General features: G+C 46.5%; 1 protein-coding gene across 1 annotated transcript in view; it reads right to left on the bottom strand.

The window, feature by feature from the left end:
• Positions 1 to 15524: 15524 nt before the first annotated feature.
• DIPK2B (divergent protein kinase domain 2B) overlaps positions 15525 to 16141 on the bottom strand; it is a 39047-nt gene continuing 38430 nt past the window's right edge. Inside the window, exon 5 of the mRNA XM_021681962.1 lies at positions 15525 to 15908. Coding sequence (XP_021537637.1) covers positions 15568 to 15908 — 341 coding nt within the window. The 3' untranslated portion in view covers positions 15525 to 15567. The remainder of the gene's footprint in view (positions 15909 to 16141) is intronic.

Here is a 16141-nt window from a genome sequence, read left to right as displayed (position 1 = left end):
CCCCTCCTGGGGTTGGAGGACAGCTAAGGGATGAATGGATATGACAGAGTCATTCATGACGAGGTTGGGTCAAACCACACAGATGGTGTCCAAGTCATTTACATTAGATCTGTCAGGCCAGGGTCTGAAGAAACTCAGCCAAGCACAAAATTTTAATTAAAAATAAAAACTCAAGTCCAGTCATAGCTCCCATTGCTATTGCGTTTCATTGCCATCAGACACAGCCCCCTTTGGACCGTTCAAAGGATTGGACAGCTTCCACGATTGGGCAAAATTGGGGCAGCTTCTTTGATGCTTTAAATCTATCTGTGAGCCAGGCCTCTGGAGATGAGGTCATCCCTCCAAACTCCTGTTGCTTTTTTTTTTTTTTTTTAAAGATTTTATTTATTTATTTGAGAGAGAGAGAATGAGAGACAGAGAGCACGAGAGGGAAGAGGGCAGAGGGAGAAGCAGACCCCCTGCTGAGCAGGGAGCCCGATGCAGGACTCGATCCCAGGACTCCAGGATCATGACCTGAGCCAAAGGCAGTCGCTTAACCAACTGAGCCACCCAGGCGCCCCACTCCTGTTGCTTTTGATGAAGGCTTCAGACCCCATGCTTAATTGTCTTGGTCTTTCCCCAGAGAAATGGATTCTTCAGTAAAATAGGAGTGTAGATATGTCACATGAAGACATGTATGAGAACATTCATAACAGCTTTATTTGTAATAGCTCCAAACTAGCAACAACCCAATGTCCCTGGATGGATGAATGGATAAACCATACACAACACTGCCACATGATGGAAGACTACTCAGCAATAACAAGGAACAAAGTACAGATACACACAATATGGATAAATCTCAAAAACATGCTGAGTGACAGAAGCTGGAGGCAGAGGAGTAAACACTGTGTGATTCCATTTATGGGAAGTTCAAAAACAGGCAAAACAAATCCATGGTGAGTGAATCCAGCATCATGGTTCCCTTCCCTGTGGGTGGGTGGGGGTTCAGTATTGAATGGGGAATGAAAATATTCTGTATCTTGATGCCACTCACATGAGTGTATATATCTGAAAAATGCATCACACTGTACACTGAAGTTGTGTGCCTTTTTAGTGTCTAAGTTTTACCTCAGTTAAAATAGGAAGAAATGGGGGTGCCTGGGTTGCTCAGTCTGTAGAGCATGCGACTCTTGATCTCGGGGTTCTGAGTTCGAGCCCGTGTTGGGTGCGGAGCCTACTTAAAAAAAAAAAATGGGAAGAAGAAAAGAAAGAACAGGGGTGAGAATCTGGAAATGAAGTCATCAATGCACCCAGCAAAGCACAAAACGACTAGCCGGAAGTGCCATGTTGGCGCGTCCTCGGCAGAGGGGAGTTGCAGTGTGGTGGCCTGTGAATGGAGCCAATGTTCTGATCTGCTTCCCAAGGGGGCCTGCTGTGAAGTTGGCCCAAGGGGCCAGGCTGGATTTGACCTCGGGGCCAGGATCTGGCTCCACTGGGCCAGCGTTCCTCAGCCTCCAGAAATGGTTATCGCACACTCTTTCTGGGAAGACGGATAATTTTTGTAAAAATTACAGTGGCTTTTGCCAACTCCATTCAGCCTCTTAACCTTTTGGCAGCTGCTTGAAGGAACGTCACAGAGCCAGTTGAGACAGTTTCCAGAGTGCAACAGAGTGGGCATTAATCCCACAGTTTTGCTGCCAAACAGGAAGAGAAATGGCGACTTAAAAAAAAAAAAAAAAAAAGGCAAAGAAATAGTAGAATAGTTGGAGGCCAAGACTGCTTTTCACTGAAGGGCCAGGGTGCACCCCAAACTCAGAGCAGAGTTCTGTGTTGGGCTCAGTCTCCTCCTAATCTCAGAGGGCTGGCTCCTCTGACTTCCAACATATACCTTTCATGCACCGGTCCACGGAAAGGTCTATTATGGGCACTTGGATGGACAATACTCTTACTGTAACTGTAGCCAAAAATTATGCACGTGCAACCTAGACAAAAATTATCTATGTATTAATACCCTCTTTTTCTCTGAGCCCACGAAGGCCACAGGAACTATGGTTCTCCCACATCACTCAGGACTCTCAGGGGCAGCACACAACTCAAATGGGACCTGAGAGAAAGCAGGCTAGGACTGCAGCAAATGAAACAAAAGGAATGATACATGTGGAAATTAGTTTTTTTCCAACTTCCATTGTTAGTCATCCAGTTTCCGGAATTCTTCTGAAACTTGGTGTTGATTTGCTTTTAATTCCTGGGACTTAACTTGAAAATACTCATCAAAACGGGTTCAGACTTTTTAAAAATAAGTTTTTATCTCGGTTCAAGAAAATAGCAAATCTTGGTGCCTCAAATGAAGTCTGTCTCAAAGTTAAGGCCAAGACTCGGAAGCTTGGTCAGGTCCCAGTTTGCTGGCCAGACTGTGGAAGGCGAGGAAAATCCCTGCTCTTTAAAAATGTCTGCATTTTTTTTCATAATAAAAGCAATACATCTAGATGATTTCTATTTTCTTCTTGGTCCGTATTAATATTTCCAATTTTTCTATAATGAACATATATTTGGTATTTTCATTAGACTATTTTTTTAAGTTCCCAAAGAATATTTGTTAAATACAGAAAAGTAGAAATGATTTTTTAAGAATCCAAAGCCCCATTATCTAAATCCAACCACTGCTAATATTTCGGTATCTTTACTTCCAGTCTTATTTCTATGCAAAACTTCATTTATTAAAAAAAAAAAGAAAAGAAAAAACACACAAAACCAGAAACAGCTCAACACATACAGAACATTTGGTGATCTGTTAGTTTCACTAAGCATTGGTTCATAGGCATTTTCTCATGGTGTTGTAACTCCTCCATAAACAGTATTTTAATTTAGTTACATACATAATTGTGTGAGTGCAACCCAAATTACTTAGTCATTTCTCTGCTCTCGGGAATTTAAATTATACACAATTCTTTGCTATTTAAAATAATGGCGTGATTATAATTTCAGTGCATAAATCTTCTCTTTCTTTTATTTAACATTTTGTGGTGTTGCATTAAAAAAAAAAAACTTTTGAGGGCGCTTGGGTGGCTCAGTTGGTTAAGCGTCTGACTTGGTTTCAGCTCAGGTCATGATCTCAGAGTCTTGAGATCGAGCCCCGTGTTGGGCTCTGCGCTCAGCATAGAGTCTGCTTAGGATTCTCTCTCTCCCTCTCCCTCTGTCTCCCCACTCATGCTCTCTCTCTCTCTCAAATAAATAAATAAAATCTTAAAAAAAAAACTTTTGAAGAAGTTATAGATTTATATAGTTTGGAGAGTCATATAGTGCTGCAGGGTTTGTTACAAAAACCAGCTGCCCCCACCCTTCCCCCTCTATTTGCCTTGCCCCTAGGCAAAAACATCTTTTAGCTAATTCTTTTACCTGCTATTACTTCTCTAAATAACAGGTTTGAATGGATGCTCTTGATTTTTCTGTTGTTAGCGTCATTGAATCTCCACTGTGGAAGGTGAAGATTTTTTTTAGCTTTCGTTTTCTTCTCCCTGGCTCCCTCTTCCCATGCACGCTCTTCCCATACTCCCAATGTAGATACGTCATCATTCTGATTAAATCAGTATTTGTTGTTGTTAAAAGAAAATTTTCCACAATTTACTGATCTGATAGGCTTTTATTCAGTGATTCATGAATTAGGCAGCATCCATCTAGCAGATAGAAAGGAACTCCAAAGAGCTGTGCAAGGCAAGAGATTTTTATAGAACAAAGTGAGCAGGAGTAAGGGAGTTATACTGGGCATTTACTGCTTGGTTATATGGTGAAAAGGGAAGTTGTTTTTCTGTTTTTGTTTTGTTTTTTTAGAGAGAGAGAGAGCACGCAAGGTGGGGTAGGGATAGAGGGAGAGAGAGAATCGTTTTTTTTTTTTAAGATTTATTTATTTATTTTAGATAGAGAGAGAACACAAGCTGGGGGAGGGACAGAGGGAGAGGGAGAGAAGCAGACTCCCCGCTGAGCACAAAGCCCGACATGGGGCTCGATCCCAGGACCCCGAGATCATGACCTGAGCTGAAACCAAGAGTCAGACCTTTAACCAACTGAGCCACCCAGGCACCTCGGGAGAGAGAATCTTAAGCAGTCTCCACACCCAGTGTGCAGCCCATCACAGGGCTGTATCCCATAACACTGAGATCACGACCTGAGCCAAAATCAAGAGTCGGATGCTTAACCAACTGAGGCACCCAGAAGCCCCAAAAAAGGGAAGTCTTGAAGCTTGTGCTAAGCAGGCTAAGTGCTGATTTGTTGATTTAGGCCTTCCTTTTCCAGGAGAGCCGAGCATAGAAACTTGGTTAAGTTTTGGTTTGCTGCCACAGGGCTTAGCATGAGTGACTCCATCTTGGGTCTAATCTGGTGCCTTTAACAGTGTTTGGATAACTCTATCTATGTAAATGCCATTTAAAGCTGAGCCCTGTAGTATACAATGCTCACTCTTCCTTTCCTGAGAAACTTCTAATTTTCTCAGAAGTTCTTAACTGTGTTAATTCTTTTGCTTGTTTCTCTCTGTACTTACTGTTAATTCAAATTCAAAGACTTCACCAATGGTCTAAATCTTCTCTCAAAACATTCAGATGCTTCAGGTTTGCATGAGTTGCATCTTCCTGACAGAATGGTTGAAGCCTTCTGACCTGCTCCCCTGTGCACTGGGTGGCCCCATACCTGGTGCATGGCTGTCTCCTGCCACCAGGGACTCCTTTGTCCCGTGCCCAAGCCCTTGTTTCCTACACCTCGGGCCTCCTTTATCTTGGTCTATTGCACTCTTTGGTAGAACACATCCTCCCATATCTTCCTAAGACAGGATGCTTGAGAATGGAAACTTCTAGAATTTGGATGTCTGGACTTGATAGTTTGGATATAGGACCGATTGATAGTTTATTTGGGGTAGAAAATTGAAGGTGGGAAATAATTTTCTTTCAGAATTTTGAAGTTGTTGTCTTATGGCTTCTAGTGTTGTGAGGAGTTTGAGGCTATTCTAACTTCTGACCCTTTTTAGGTGACCACTTGCCCCACCCCCAGCCTCCTGAAACTTGTAGGGTCTTTCCTTTGTCCCTAGGGCTCTCAACACTCATGCATTGTAATGGGCACTCCAAAGTCCTTCCATTGTCAACACTAATGATGTTTCATTCTGGAAAATCTAATTTTCTTGTTGATGATCTCCTCCTGTGTGTGTGTGTCTATTTGTCTGTGTGTGTTTCTGTTTGTGTGTCTGTGTGTGCACATGTGTGTCTCCATGTCTGTGTCAGTATCTGTTTGAGTATGTGTGTCTGTGTTTCTGTATGTGTCTTTGTGTGTGTGTTTTTGTCACTGTGTGGTGTCTATGTTTATGTATGCATCTGTGTGTGTGTTCTCTTTGGAACTCCTGTGATTGGATATGGGACCTCCTTAATTACAGAATTAAGTTTTTTTCTCATTTTTAGTCTGACTTTTTGCTCTGCTTCCTAGGAATTTTTCTACTGCTCAACCCTGGGGAAATTTGGGGCATCAAAATATGTGATAATAATAAATTACAACCCATTGAAAAAAATAATCTTCCCATTATTATTCTGGACATAAAAGAGATGTGAAAGCAAAAAGAAAATAAGAATCCACGAGTCCATATTTACATAAATGTATTAATAAGTAAGTAGGGAGGAAGAAAAGTTCTTTTGCTTTACAATGGAATGCCAACTAATACATGTAAAAGGAATAATAAAATTTAAAAAAATCATCATTTGGCAACCACCATAGTAATAACTGATTCAGGCAAAATTGTCGATGGATGCTAAAACAAATGGGAGGAATTTTGATGAATAGAGGATACTTGCATAATCTCAAAGGATTTCTTCTCCAGTTACAGGTTAAATTTACAGTGCTGGGACCTGGTAGGCCTCAAGTTAGCCAAGTGAACATCATGAATAATGGGACAAACTGACCTCATATGTTTTCTGATAAGGAACAACAGACTAACCCAAACTGAGGGAAATTCTACAAAATAACAAGCCTCTCTTCTTCAAAGATGTCAAGCCGATGAAACACACACACACACACACACACACACACACACACACACGCAGGCTGAGAAAATGTTCCAGATTAAAGGAGACATGCCAACTAAATGCAGTATATGATCCTGAATTGTATCCTGGGCCAGAAAAAAATTTCTATGAAGAATATTACTGGAGAAATTAGAAAAATTTGAATAACACCTGTGGTCAGATAACAATGTTGCATCCATGGTAATCTCCTGATTTTGAGAATTGTGCTGTGGTTATGTAAGCCTTTATTTTATTTTTAGGACATAAACCCTGAAGTTTTTAGGAGCACATCTGCAACTTATTCTAAGATGGTTCAGAAAATGCTGGTTGTGGGCGGGGGGGGGGGGGTGGGAGGGGGGAGAGAGAGAGAGAGAGAAAGATAGAGGAGGAGATACAGGTAGGGAGGGAAAGAAAGAGAAATGAAGAGGAAGAAAATGAGAAAGCAAACATGGAAAGAAGTAAACAACTGAGAATACCGATACAGGGTCTATGGAAATTATGTGTACTCTTCTTTCAACTTTCCTGAAAGCCTGAAATTATTTCAAACCAATATTAGGAAAAAAAAAAAAAAAACGAAAAAGAAAAGGAGGGGGGACCTAAAAAGACAATGAGGTGCTCTGGCCAGCCTGTGGGGATTGTCAGCTGTGATCTTCCCTGTAGAGACATGAGTGGGATGGTTGGGGGGCTTGCGATGGCAGGAGTTTTTAGCCTTTTCCCTGGGGGCTCCTTGGCCAGTTCTCCTGCCTGGGGTGGGGGGTGGAAGGACAGAGAGCCTGCCAGCGCAGGGGAAGGCATGGAGCATCTGCTGTGCACACATGCCCTCGATCTCCCAGTTTTCAGTGTGACCTACTATTCTAATCTCTGTGCTGTCCCTAAAGACCCTTGGACTCACTCTCCCCAGGGAAGGAGTTTCTGATCTTTTGTTGGCTCTTGGAGGGCCATCACCTGGCCATTACCTGGGTGTGGATTGGGGGGCAGGGGGTGGGAGATCCGGGTTCCATTTGCTACTTCTTTTTTTAAATTTAAATTCAATTTAATTAACATATAGTGTATTATTCGTTTCAGAGGTAGAATTTAGTGATTCACCAGTTGCATAGAACACCCAGTGCTCATTCCTTATGCCCATCCCCCCACCCCCCGCCCCTCCCGCCACCCTCAGTTTGTTCCCTAGACTTAAGAGTCTCTTATGGTTTGTCTCCCTCTCTGATTTCATCTTATTTTAGTCTTCCTTCCCTTCCCCTTATGTTCATCTGTTTTGTTTCTTAAATTCCACATATGAGTGAGATCACAGGGTATTTGTCTTTCTCCGACTGGCCATTTGCTTCTTAAAATGGTCTTTTAAGACTTATCCTTATTTCAGTCTTCCCCCTTACTTCCTGAAGGATCTGGTGCCACCAACTCCTCAACTTTTTGAGAGATTCTGTGGTGTAAATTGTGATGGTTCTCGGTATTCTTTGCTGCCAGCTTCAGATTCCGTTCTTTTGGTCCTGCTAAGTTATTTGCTTTCCAGTGTTCAGAGTTTTGTTTCTATTTTTCTCCTCTCATTTCCTCCTGTGTGCTAGTCAATGCCTATTAAAAATTCCACTTACTCTCATTTTTGTAGAGGTTACAAGTGTTCAGTCGTGATTTTTAAGTCAGTCTGTGCCTAAATCTCTCTGCATTCTTGATTACTTCCTTTGGGTAGCATCCCAGAAATGAAATTATTGGGTAGAGTATGCAATCCTTTTTGAGGCTCTTGATGAACTTTGCCAAATTAATTTTCATTAGGATTATATTTTCACCAAATTTCCATGACTTGCCTCTTTTCCTGAATATTTTCCCTGCCTTGGGTAGAATCATTACAAAAATAAAATACGAAAATATGCGTTACTTTAACCAGGGGAATGTGAACTCACTTTTGGCACATATTCCCCCCTCGGGAATGATTTTTCAGAGAGAAGCTCCAGATAGGGGCTTGAGGCAGAAAGGTGGATTCAGCTAAATAGGGGGGAGTGCAAAGGTGTGAAGGGGGATTTTAACTTGTGCTATACGCTCTCTCTACATCAGGTACCATGGTTTGTGTGTAGAGGGGAAGGAAGCAGAAGTGAGTATGTGAGCCCTAGGTCTCTACTGCTTTCCAGTGTGGTAGGGGTGGCCCTGGCTCGAGTATGGGCACATTCACTTAAGCCAATTGAGTAAGAGAGGAGCAGAGAAAGAGCAGTAGCAATGAAAAGGCTTGTAGTCCGTGAGCTTCACCCTAGAGTAAGCCCCAAATGGGAGACCTGAGTCTTCCTTTTTTTTTTTTTTTTTAAAGATTTTATTTATTTGGGAGAGAGAGAGAGACAGGGAGGGAGAGCACAGAGGGAGAATGAGAGGGAGAAGCAGATGCCCCGGTGAGCAGAGAGCCCGATGCGGGGCTTGATCCCAGGACCCTGAGATCATGACCCGAGCCGAAGGTAGACACTTAACCTACTGAGCCACCCAGGTGCCTCGTGAGTTGTCCTTTTAATCCAACTCAGTTTCCATGTTTTTTTCATAGTCAGGACCATCTTATCACACGGGTGAAGCTTTCACGTTTTGGGCGATGTCTTTTGTTGTATACAGCACAGCTCCAATACGCAAGCCAGCTTCCTCACCTGGTGCCCAGCCAATTTCTGCCTCATTCCCCAAGTTGCTTTTTTTTTTTACTTTTTATTTTGGAATAATTTTAGACGGACCCAAACGTTCCACACCAGTATACAGAATTCCCATCCGATTTCCCCTAATGTGAACATCTTACCAACCATAGGACAATTATTAAAACTAAGAAATTAACATTGATGAAATGCGATGTACTAATCGAATAGACCTTAACTGGGATTTCACCCCTCGTCCCACGGAGAAAAAGAGAAGCAGCCCACAATAGCTGGGAACTGGCCCCTTGGTGGAGTTCAGGGCTGGCCTGGCCCACACCTCAGGGCCTCCGTGTTCTTCTCGAACATAAACAATCGCTCAGATCACGAACATCAAACAAGTCCACTCTGTGACCACAAAGAATCAAGACAAAACAAGGCCACGCTGTTCTCATGTCTGAACACAAACAACAGCACGAACATTGTGGAACCAAAAATAACTGAACTTCCCCTTATCCTGGCTACTATGAGTGACTGCTGCTTTCCTAACAACAGTGTTAGCTTGCTTCATCCCCCCTGTCCTAGAGGTAAGATTTATGGAGATGTACAGTCATGGATTTACCCCCACTTCTTGACAGCATCCAATCCAGAGCAAAGCCCCACTCCCTTGAACCCTCCCCAAACTCACCTAACAAGCTCTAATCCTCTACAATGTCCTTTCTGCCCCCCACTCACTGAGACACCTTATGGCGCTCCGTGGTGTGCATTTCCCCCGTTGCCATGAGCAATAAACCCAACCTGTTCCACTTGGGGGTGTGTTCCTGGTAAGTTTTGGCCGGTGGGTATTGACACCACTGATGTCCCTTTTCTGGGCCAGGATCCCATCGAGGACCCCACATTGTGTGTAATTCTCACACCCCCACTCTGTGCTAATTCTATAGTCCTTCCTTCCCTTTCATGGCCAATTGTAGGATGTCCCTCGATTTGTCAGGTGTTATCTCATGATTCGTTTGAGGTTTTGCATTTGGGGCAAGAAAACTTCAGAAGTGATGCTGTGCCCTTCTCAGGGCATCATCTCGGGGGGCACATGATGTCTATGTCACTTATCACCGCTAAGGTGGACCCTGATGACTTGGCTAAGGTTGTGTCTGCCAGGTTCCCTCACCATCAAGTTACTATTTTTCCCTTCGTTCTTAATGAGTAGACTCAACTCAAGACAACTTTGAGTTGATGCAAATGTCCTGTGTCTCCTACTTTCATCTGGTTTGAGCTCCCACTGAGGATTCTTGCCTGCAATAATTATTAGTGTGGTGTTTGCCAAGTGGTGACTTTTCACTCCCATCGTTTCTTCTACACTTATGAATTGGAATTCTACCATAACCAAGAGCTCTTGCCTCCCCCCCTTACTTACTTATTCAAGTATTTATTTATATCAGTATGGTCTCCTAAGAATTGACTTTAATTATGGATTATAATCTATGACTATCACTATTTATTTTGTAGCTCAGATTGTCCCAGATTTGGCAACTGGGAGTCCCTTCAAGTTGGCTTCTGTGTCCTTTTGACATGCCCCCAATTTTCTGAGCATTTCCTTTCTTTCTGGCAGCACAAGATTATTCCAGAATCATCTTCTGCTTTCCTAGTCTTGGAATCAGCCATTTCTCCAAAGAGCTCTGGTTTCTTTTACTGGAGAAACCAAGACCAGGTAGTGGGGTGTTGCTGCTTATAGGCCTTCTCAGAGACAGAGCTGGGAAATAGAGTTCTAACACTCACATCTGTATTTCTGTATCTATCCATCCGTGTATCTACAGCAAAAATCCTGTGTTTTTAGTGATACTTCCAGTTCCAGTCCAACCTTAGAGGGTTGAAGTTTGCCCTCCCTCCTTCCTTGCTTATAACTCCTTTCTCCAATGGTAAGAAGCCTGTCTCTCATTACCCACAATATATTTAGTTACCTGCTCAACACTTAAAATAATTTTGGAACAGCTAACCCACATCCCCATGGGAAAAATTTTACTAACTAGAGCACAATTTTTTGTGCATGGTTCTTTGTCTCCTTTCTCTTTCTTCTAAATCGAGGTGAAATTCACATAACACACAATGAACAATTTTAAATTGTGTGCACGGTTCTTTTTGTTTTTAGCCTTATACTGTTGTAGTCGAAATGCTTACTTTTCAAGTTCCTTAGGCTAGTTCTTCGGTGTTGTTATCCTAGTCATGTGTAACACAGTTAGGTCCACTGGCTATGATTTGTATTACATCTTAGTGCAACCCACATCCTGGGGGATCTTAATTATTTATTTGTGGGTTGTGTGAGGCATTCCCGTGGTTCTAAGAGTCAGATTTATACAAAAAGTTATACTCAGAGAAGGTTGACTCTCTCTTCGTCCCTACCTCCATTCCCATTCCTCCCTTCTTTCCACCCCATTCCCACCACCCCCTGTAGGTAACCAATCTCGTTAGCTTCTGGTTTATTCTCTCTCTCTCTCTCTCTATATATATCTGTGTGTGTATATGTATTATATAATATCTTATATATAATATATATTTTCATATAATATATATTTGTATCACAAGTGAGCAGATACATAAATGTTTGCTTATACTCTTTCTTTCTTACATGAAAGGTCGCATCCTCTAAATACTCTTGGTGCTTTGCTTTTATGTTGTTCTCGTTTAGCTGTGTATCTTGCAGATCTTTCCGTATCAGTTCATAGAGATCATCCGCATTCGTTTTCAAAGCTGCATGGCACTCCATGGTGTGGAGGTATCATGGTTTATTCAACTACTCTCCCATGTACGGGCACTTAGGTTGTTTCCAGTGTTTTCGATTATAAGCAACACCACAATAAATAACTTTGACGTGCTGACTTTTGCAAGAAGGGCTGGTGCAGGATCTGACACCCTAGTGGGACGGGGTTGCTCTCCCTCCTTGTCTGCTCCTACAAAGAGCTACACGGGGCAGGCCACTTGAACTGGTTGCCCAGCTCCCCTTTGCTGGCCTGTTCCTCTCGGTTGCCTTTTGGAGGGTCATTATATCTGCAAATTCACTGCCCCCTGCCTGGGCGTTGACCCTCCCACATGTCTTGCAACCGCAACTGTTCTTAAACAGTGCCCTGAAGAGCTGCAGACAGACCAGGAGTATACCTGTGCACACGTGAGCCCAGCTGCACCAGTATACGCGGCCAACAGGCCTGGGGTGGGCAGAAAAGCCACATCTCCGCACACAGGCTTTCAACTGGCCAAGATGGCTTCTGCATTTCTCTTCAGTACTGAGCACGGATGGACTTCCCAAGGCCCCCAACATTACCTGCTTGAGGAGGATTCCCTTCTGAGCCTGGGGGAGGGCTGGGCTGAGGAGGTGAGGACAGTGGCTGCCCAGCTGTCATTCATGATCAAGCCAGAGTCTGGTTAGCAGGAAGCTGTAACAATGGCCCCAGTCAGACTGTCTACCAGCCTGCGGCATTCTGGCTTCCTTACGGGTCCTCTGGGCTGGAGCAGAGCCTTGGGGCCGGGATCAGGGGGCCTCCCAGAGCCTGCCACACTCTCCTTGGCTCTGTGAGGAGCCCTTTTGTGCTGGGAGACCCTCTGTTCTTGCCCTGCATCTGCCTTCAGATACAGAATGCCTATATGTGCCAGGCTCTTGAGAGACACTGTATTATTGAAATAGGGCAGTAACCCTGCGAGGGCAGAGCCTTTCCTCCCCATCTTATGCAGGCTCAGAGAGGTTAAACAACTTGCCCAAGGTTACACAGGAACCAGCCGAATCATTACTTGAAACCAGCTCTCTCTGATTCCAGGGCTGTAGATTTTTCCCAAAAGAATATAAGTCGAGCAAAGTATTGATTTATTTAGCAAACTCTTTATCTTTTAACCCTAGAGGAAACTTTCAGGCTCACGGAATCACTGGCGGGCAGAAGTCAGATGCTACAGGAGAGGACTGGAAAAATGGTCACTTTGAATGAATCGCTTGAACCCGTTTCCTCCTTCGAAGAGTTGGACTTGCCCGCCAGGCTGTGGCACGTGGAATGCATTCTCGTAGCTCAATTCCTTTGCCATGGTGGTTGTTCCGTATTTCGTATACGGCCTCTGGTCCCACACCTAGTTCCCTTGGTGGTGGAGGTCAAAGGAGATGCCAGTGAACCCCAGGGACATTCTCTGCCGAGGTGAACAGTTCATATTCTCAGGCACCCAGGGCCAGCTTCACGGGCACGCAAGCTCTGCAGTCTCACGGGGCCTGCGCTTGGTTTCATGCTCTGTTGTCTGGCCAGTCTTAATAACAGGAGGCCCCACTTTTTCATTTTGCATGAGGCCCCGCAAATTAGGGAGCTGGTCCTGCAGGCCAAAAAGGCAGTAGCTAAAAACTCTCAGGGAAGCCGCTCTGTCCTGTGTATGGCCGGCAACGTGTCTCCGTCTGTTTGGGTGGCTTTAACAAAATACCATAGACCGGGGGGCCGGGGGGCTGACAAGCAACAGACATTTATTTTTCACAGTTCTGGGGGGCTGGGAAGTCTGAGATCAAGGCGCTGGCAGGTTCTGTGTCTGGAGAGAGCCCTCTTGCTGGTGCATAGATGGCCATCTCCTTCCTGCGTCCTCATGTGGCAGGAAGGGCAAGGGGGCTCCCTGGGGTCTCTTTTAGAAGGGCACCGATCCCATCCATGAGGGTTCCACCCTCATGAGCCAATCACCTCCCCAAGGCCCCAGCACCTAATACCATCACACTGGGGGTTAGGATTTCTAGAGAGGAATTCTGGGGAGACACATGAGTCTAGAGAACATAGTATGTGACAAACGCCAAGCAAAAGGGCCTAAAGAGTGTACTGTTTTTCGAGCACCTGCTCTGTGCCCGGCTGGGTTGCTGCGGAGAACACAAAACGCCCTCACCACCGCCATCCGCCATCCGGAGGCTGCTCTCAGCCGGATGGGAGGGTGGGACACAGATCTCTCCGGAATACCCTTCGGATTAGCTTCACATGGGCACAGACCTATGGTTCAGGGGTACAGAGAGGGGATTCAAAAGGGGCTCCCTGGGGTCCGGGCTGTCAGGAAAAGCTCTGGGTCAAGGTAGGACTCAGACAGGATCTTACATGATGTGTGGGACTTGGTAAGTGGAGAAATGGAACCATCTGAACCTCAGCCCTGGGTACAGATGCACACGACACATTCCCTCATGGTCGGGCCTGGCCTTTGAACCCATCACTGTAGACTGGACTTGGGGAATATTGCAGGTTGGGTCAATCCTCTCCCCTCCAGACCGAGCCAGAAGGCCACCGTCTCCAACACTCTCAGGCAACCCAGGCCTGCCCTTCCAGAAGCTTGGCCTGCCATCCTCGCTATCATGGTTGCCCCGGGGGTTAGTGCCTGGAGCTGTCAAAAGGCAAACCCCCCCAAGGCAAGCAATCTGGTGGACAATGAAATAAGACGTTTCTTGGCCCATCTTTAAATGTGAGTGAAGGGGCCAAAACTGGGTAGGACAGGGTGCGAATCAGCAGCCGAAGGGGAAGGCAAGAGGAGTATGGACCATCTCAGCAAGTTGCTCTTCCTCCTGGGCCTCAGTTTCCCCATCTGTTAAGTCAGGCATTCTGACCTAAAGGTGGTGATTTAGAGGGAGACGAGAGGAGGCCGACTGGGAGGTCCCTAAGGGTAGAGGGCTGACAGGGAGGCTGGACAAAGGGTCAAAGAGCCCCCCACTAAGGCTTGAGGGGCCAGGGTAAGAATCCACATGGAGGCCCACATACCATGTGACTAAATATTTCAAAGGTATAAAGCAAACTAACACACTGTTGAATAGAATACGTTCTGTTGGCTGACCTTGAAAAATACTGTTGCAACGACCCGTAAGGCCGAGTTCAAGGAAAATTCTCAGACTCCTTCGACTGCTACACTGCAGGCCGCGGTGAGGACAGAGCTGGCCTGGGGCCCCGGCTGTGGCTGGCGTGTCCTGCTCGGGCCTCCGGCTCCAGGGAGCAGAGCTGGCCGCCGGCCCTGTGCTGCGCTCTCAACGTCGTCTCTGCGGGGAGGCCAAGGGCACGCTTCCCACAGGCTCTTCCCTGCCAACGACTGAGGGCAGCAGGGCCCTGTGGAACCTTCCTTTAGATATAGCACCAATGCCACTCTTAGAATGCCTCTGCTGACCTTCTCTGCCTCCCTTGGGCTCAGACTGGCAACACCGCCTTCTTCCCTCCTATGCAGCGATCTTCTTTAATACGATCCTTGCCCGATTCACCCTCATCCTGACACCTGCTTCTCAGAGGTCCCGGACGAACACATTGGCCCCCCGCCCACTGCTCATCTGTTCTCAGCCAGGGCTCCTTCTCACGCCACGAGGTGCCTCACAGGAGCACCCGGGACCCCAGGCACCCAGACTGTGCACCTGTCCACGTGTTTCCTTGGCCTGCCGTCTCCTCACTCCGTGGCAGTGTGGGCAGCATGGCGGGAGGGCTAGTGCGAGGGCCCAGGGAGCAAGAAGGGGGCCCCTCATGTTTGAGCCTGACACGGTCCTGGCCAGGGGCCTCACCTTCCCCCTGCCTTCCCTCCATGTCAGCCTCCACCTCCACGGCTCTGTCCCATGTGTCCTGCCTGCGCATGTTTCCGGAACACTCTCTGTAACCACCTGCCCATGTCCCTGGCCCTTCACATCCCTGTCTTCTTTCAGTAACTCAAGAGTCTGGTGGAGAACAGAGGACACTGAGGCTCAGCGAGATCCAGTGAGTGTCTGCGGTCGGGTCTTCTCCGGCCCAGCCCGGGGCTTCTCCGTGACGCTGTAGCCAGCAGGGGCAACCGTGCTGTGCGGCACGAGTCCCCTCTGGTCGTCAGAGTGTTCCTTCGTTCCCGGGAAATGAAGGTGCCTCTCTCTGAATGTCCCAGGACGGAGCTGCTTCTTTCAACCTTGCAGCGACCCGCCTGGGCAAGGGAGGGCCAGGGACGTTGTCCCCGGAGGCCGGCAAGGCTCCAGCCGCTCAGAACTTATCATTATACTTGCAGTCTGGGTAGCGGTAGGCGAATCTGGGGTCACAGGTTCTCAGGGGCCTCAAGATGTCCTTCAGCCGGCTGGCGGCCCTGAGCACTTCGGGGTCGGGGTGGGCGCCCTCCCCACACTGGGCAAGTGCCCTGTCTATCTCCTCCTGCACGGGGGAGGGGAACTTCCCCAGGAGGAGTCGAGGTAGCAGCTGCCGACACACGAGCACCAAGCTCTGCTTCTCCGGGATGGTGTAGCAGGAGGGCAGCTCAGCCTGGCAGCCCGAAAGCAGGCAGCTGAAGATGTCTTTACTCTCTCCTGCCCCGGCGGCTGCCGGGCTGCCTAGAAGAGAGATGCACAATATTACACACCCTACGACCTGCGCTCCTTGCAGGGGAGTGGAGCGGGGCGGGAGGGGGGGGAGCGCCACTAATTAGAATTGCTGGATGAATGTTTAGTGTCCTAGCATCTCCTGTCACCAGGAGATTTAGAGCTTGGGGACACAGTGGTCCCTGCTGAGGACAACACGGGAGGGACTCTCTGTGCTATGGCAGGAGGAGGCCACGGCATAGAAA

Source organism: Neomonachus schauinslandi, chromosome X (genome assembly GCF_002201575.2).
Source record: "Neomonachus schauinslandi chromosome X, ASM220157v2, whole genome shotgun sequence".
Classification (NCBI taxonomy): domain Eukaryota; kingdom Metazoa; phylum Chordata; class Mammalia; order Carnivora; family Phocidae; genus Neomonachus; species Neomonachus schauinslandi.
The sequence above is the reverse complement of the archived record's forward strand: the minus strand, read 5'-3'. Positions and strand labels throughout refer to the sequence as shown.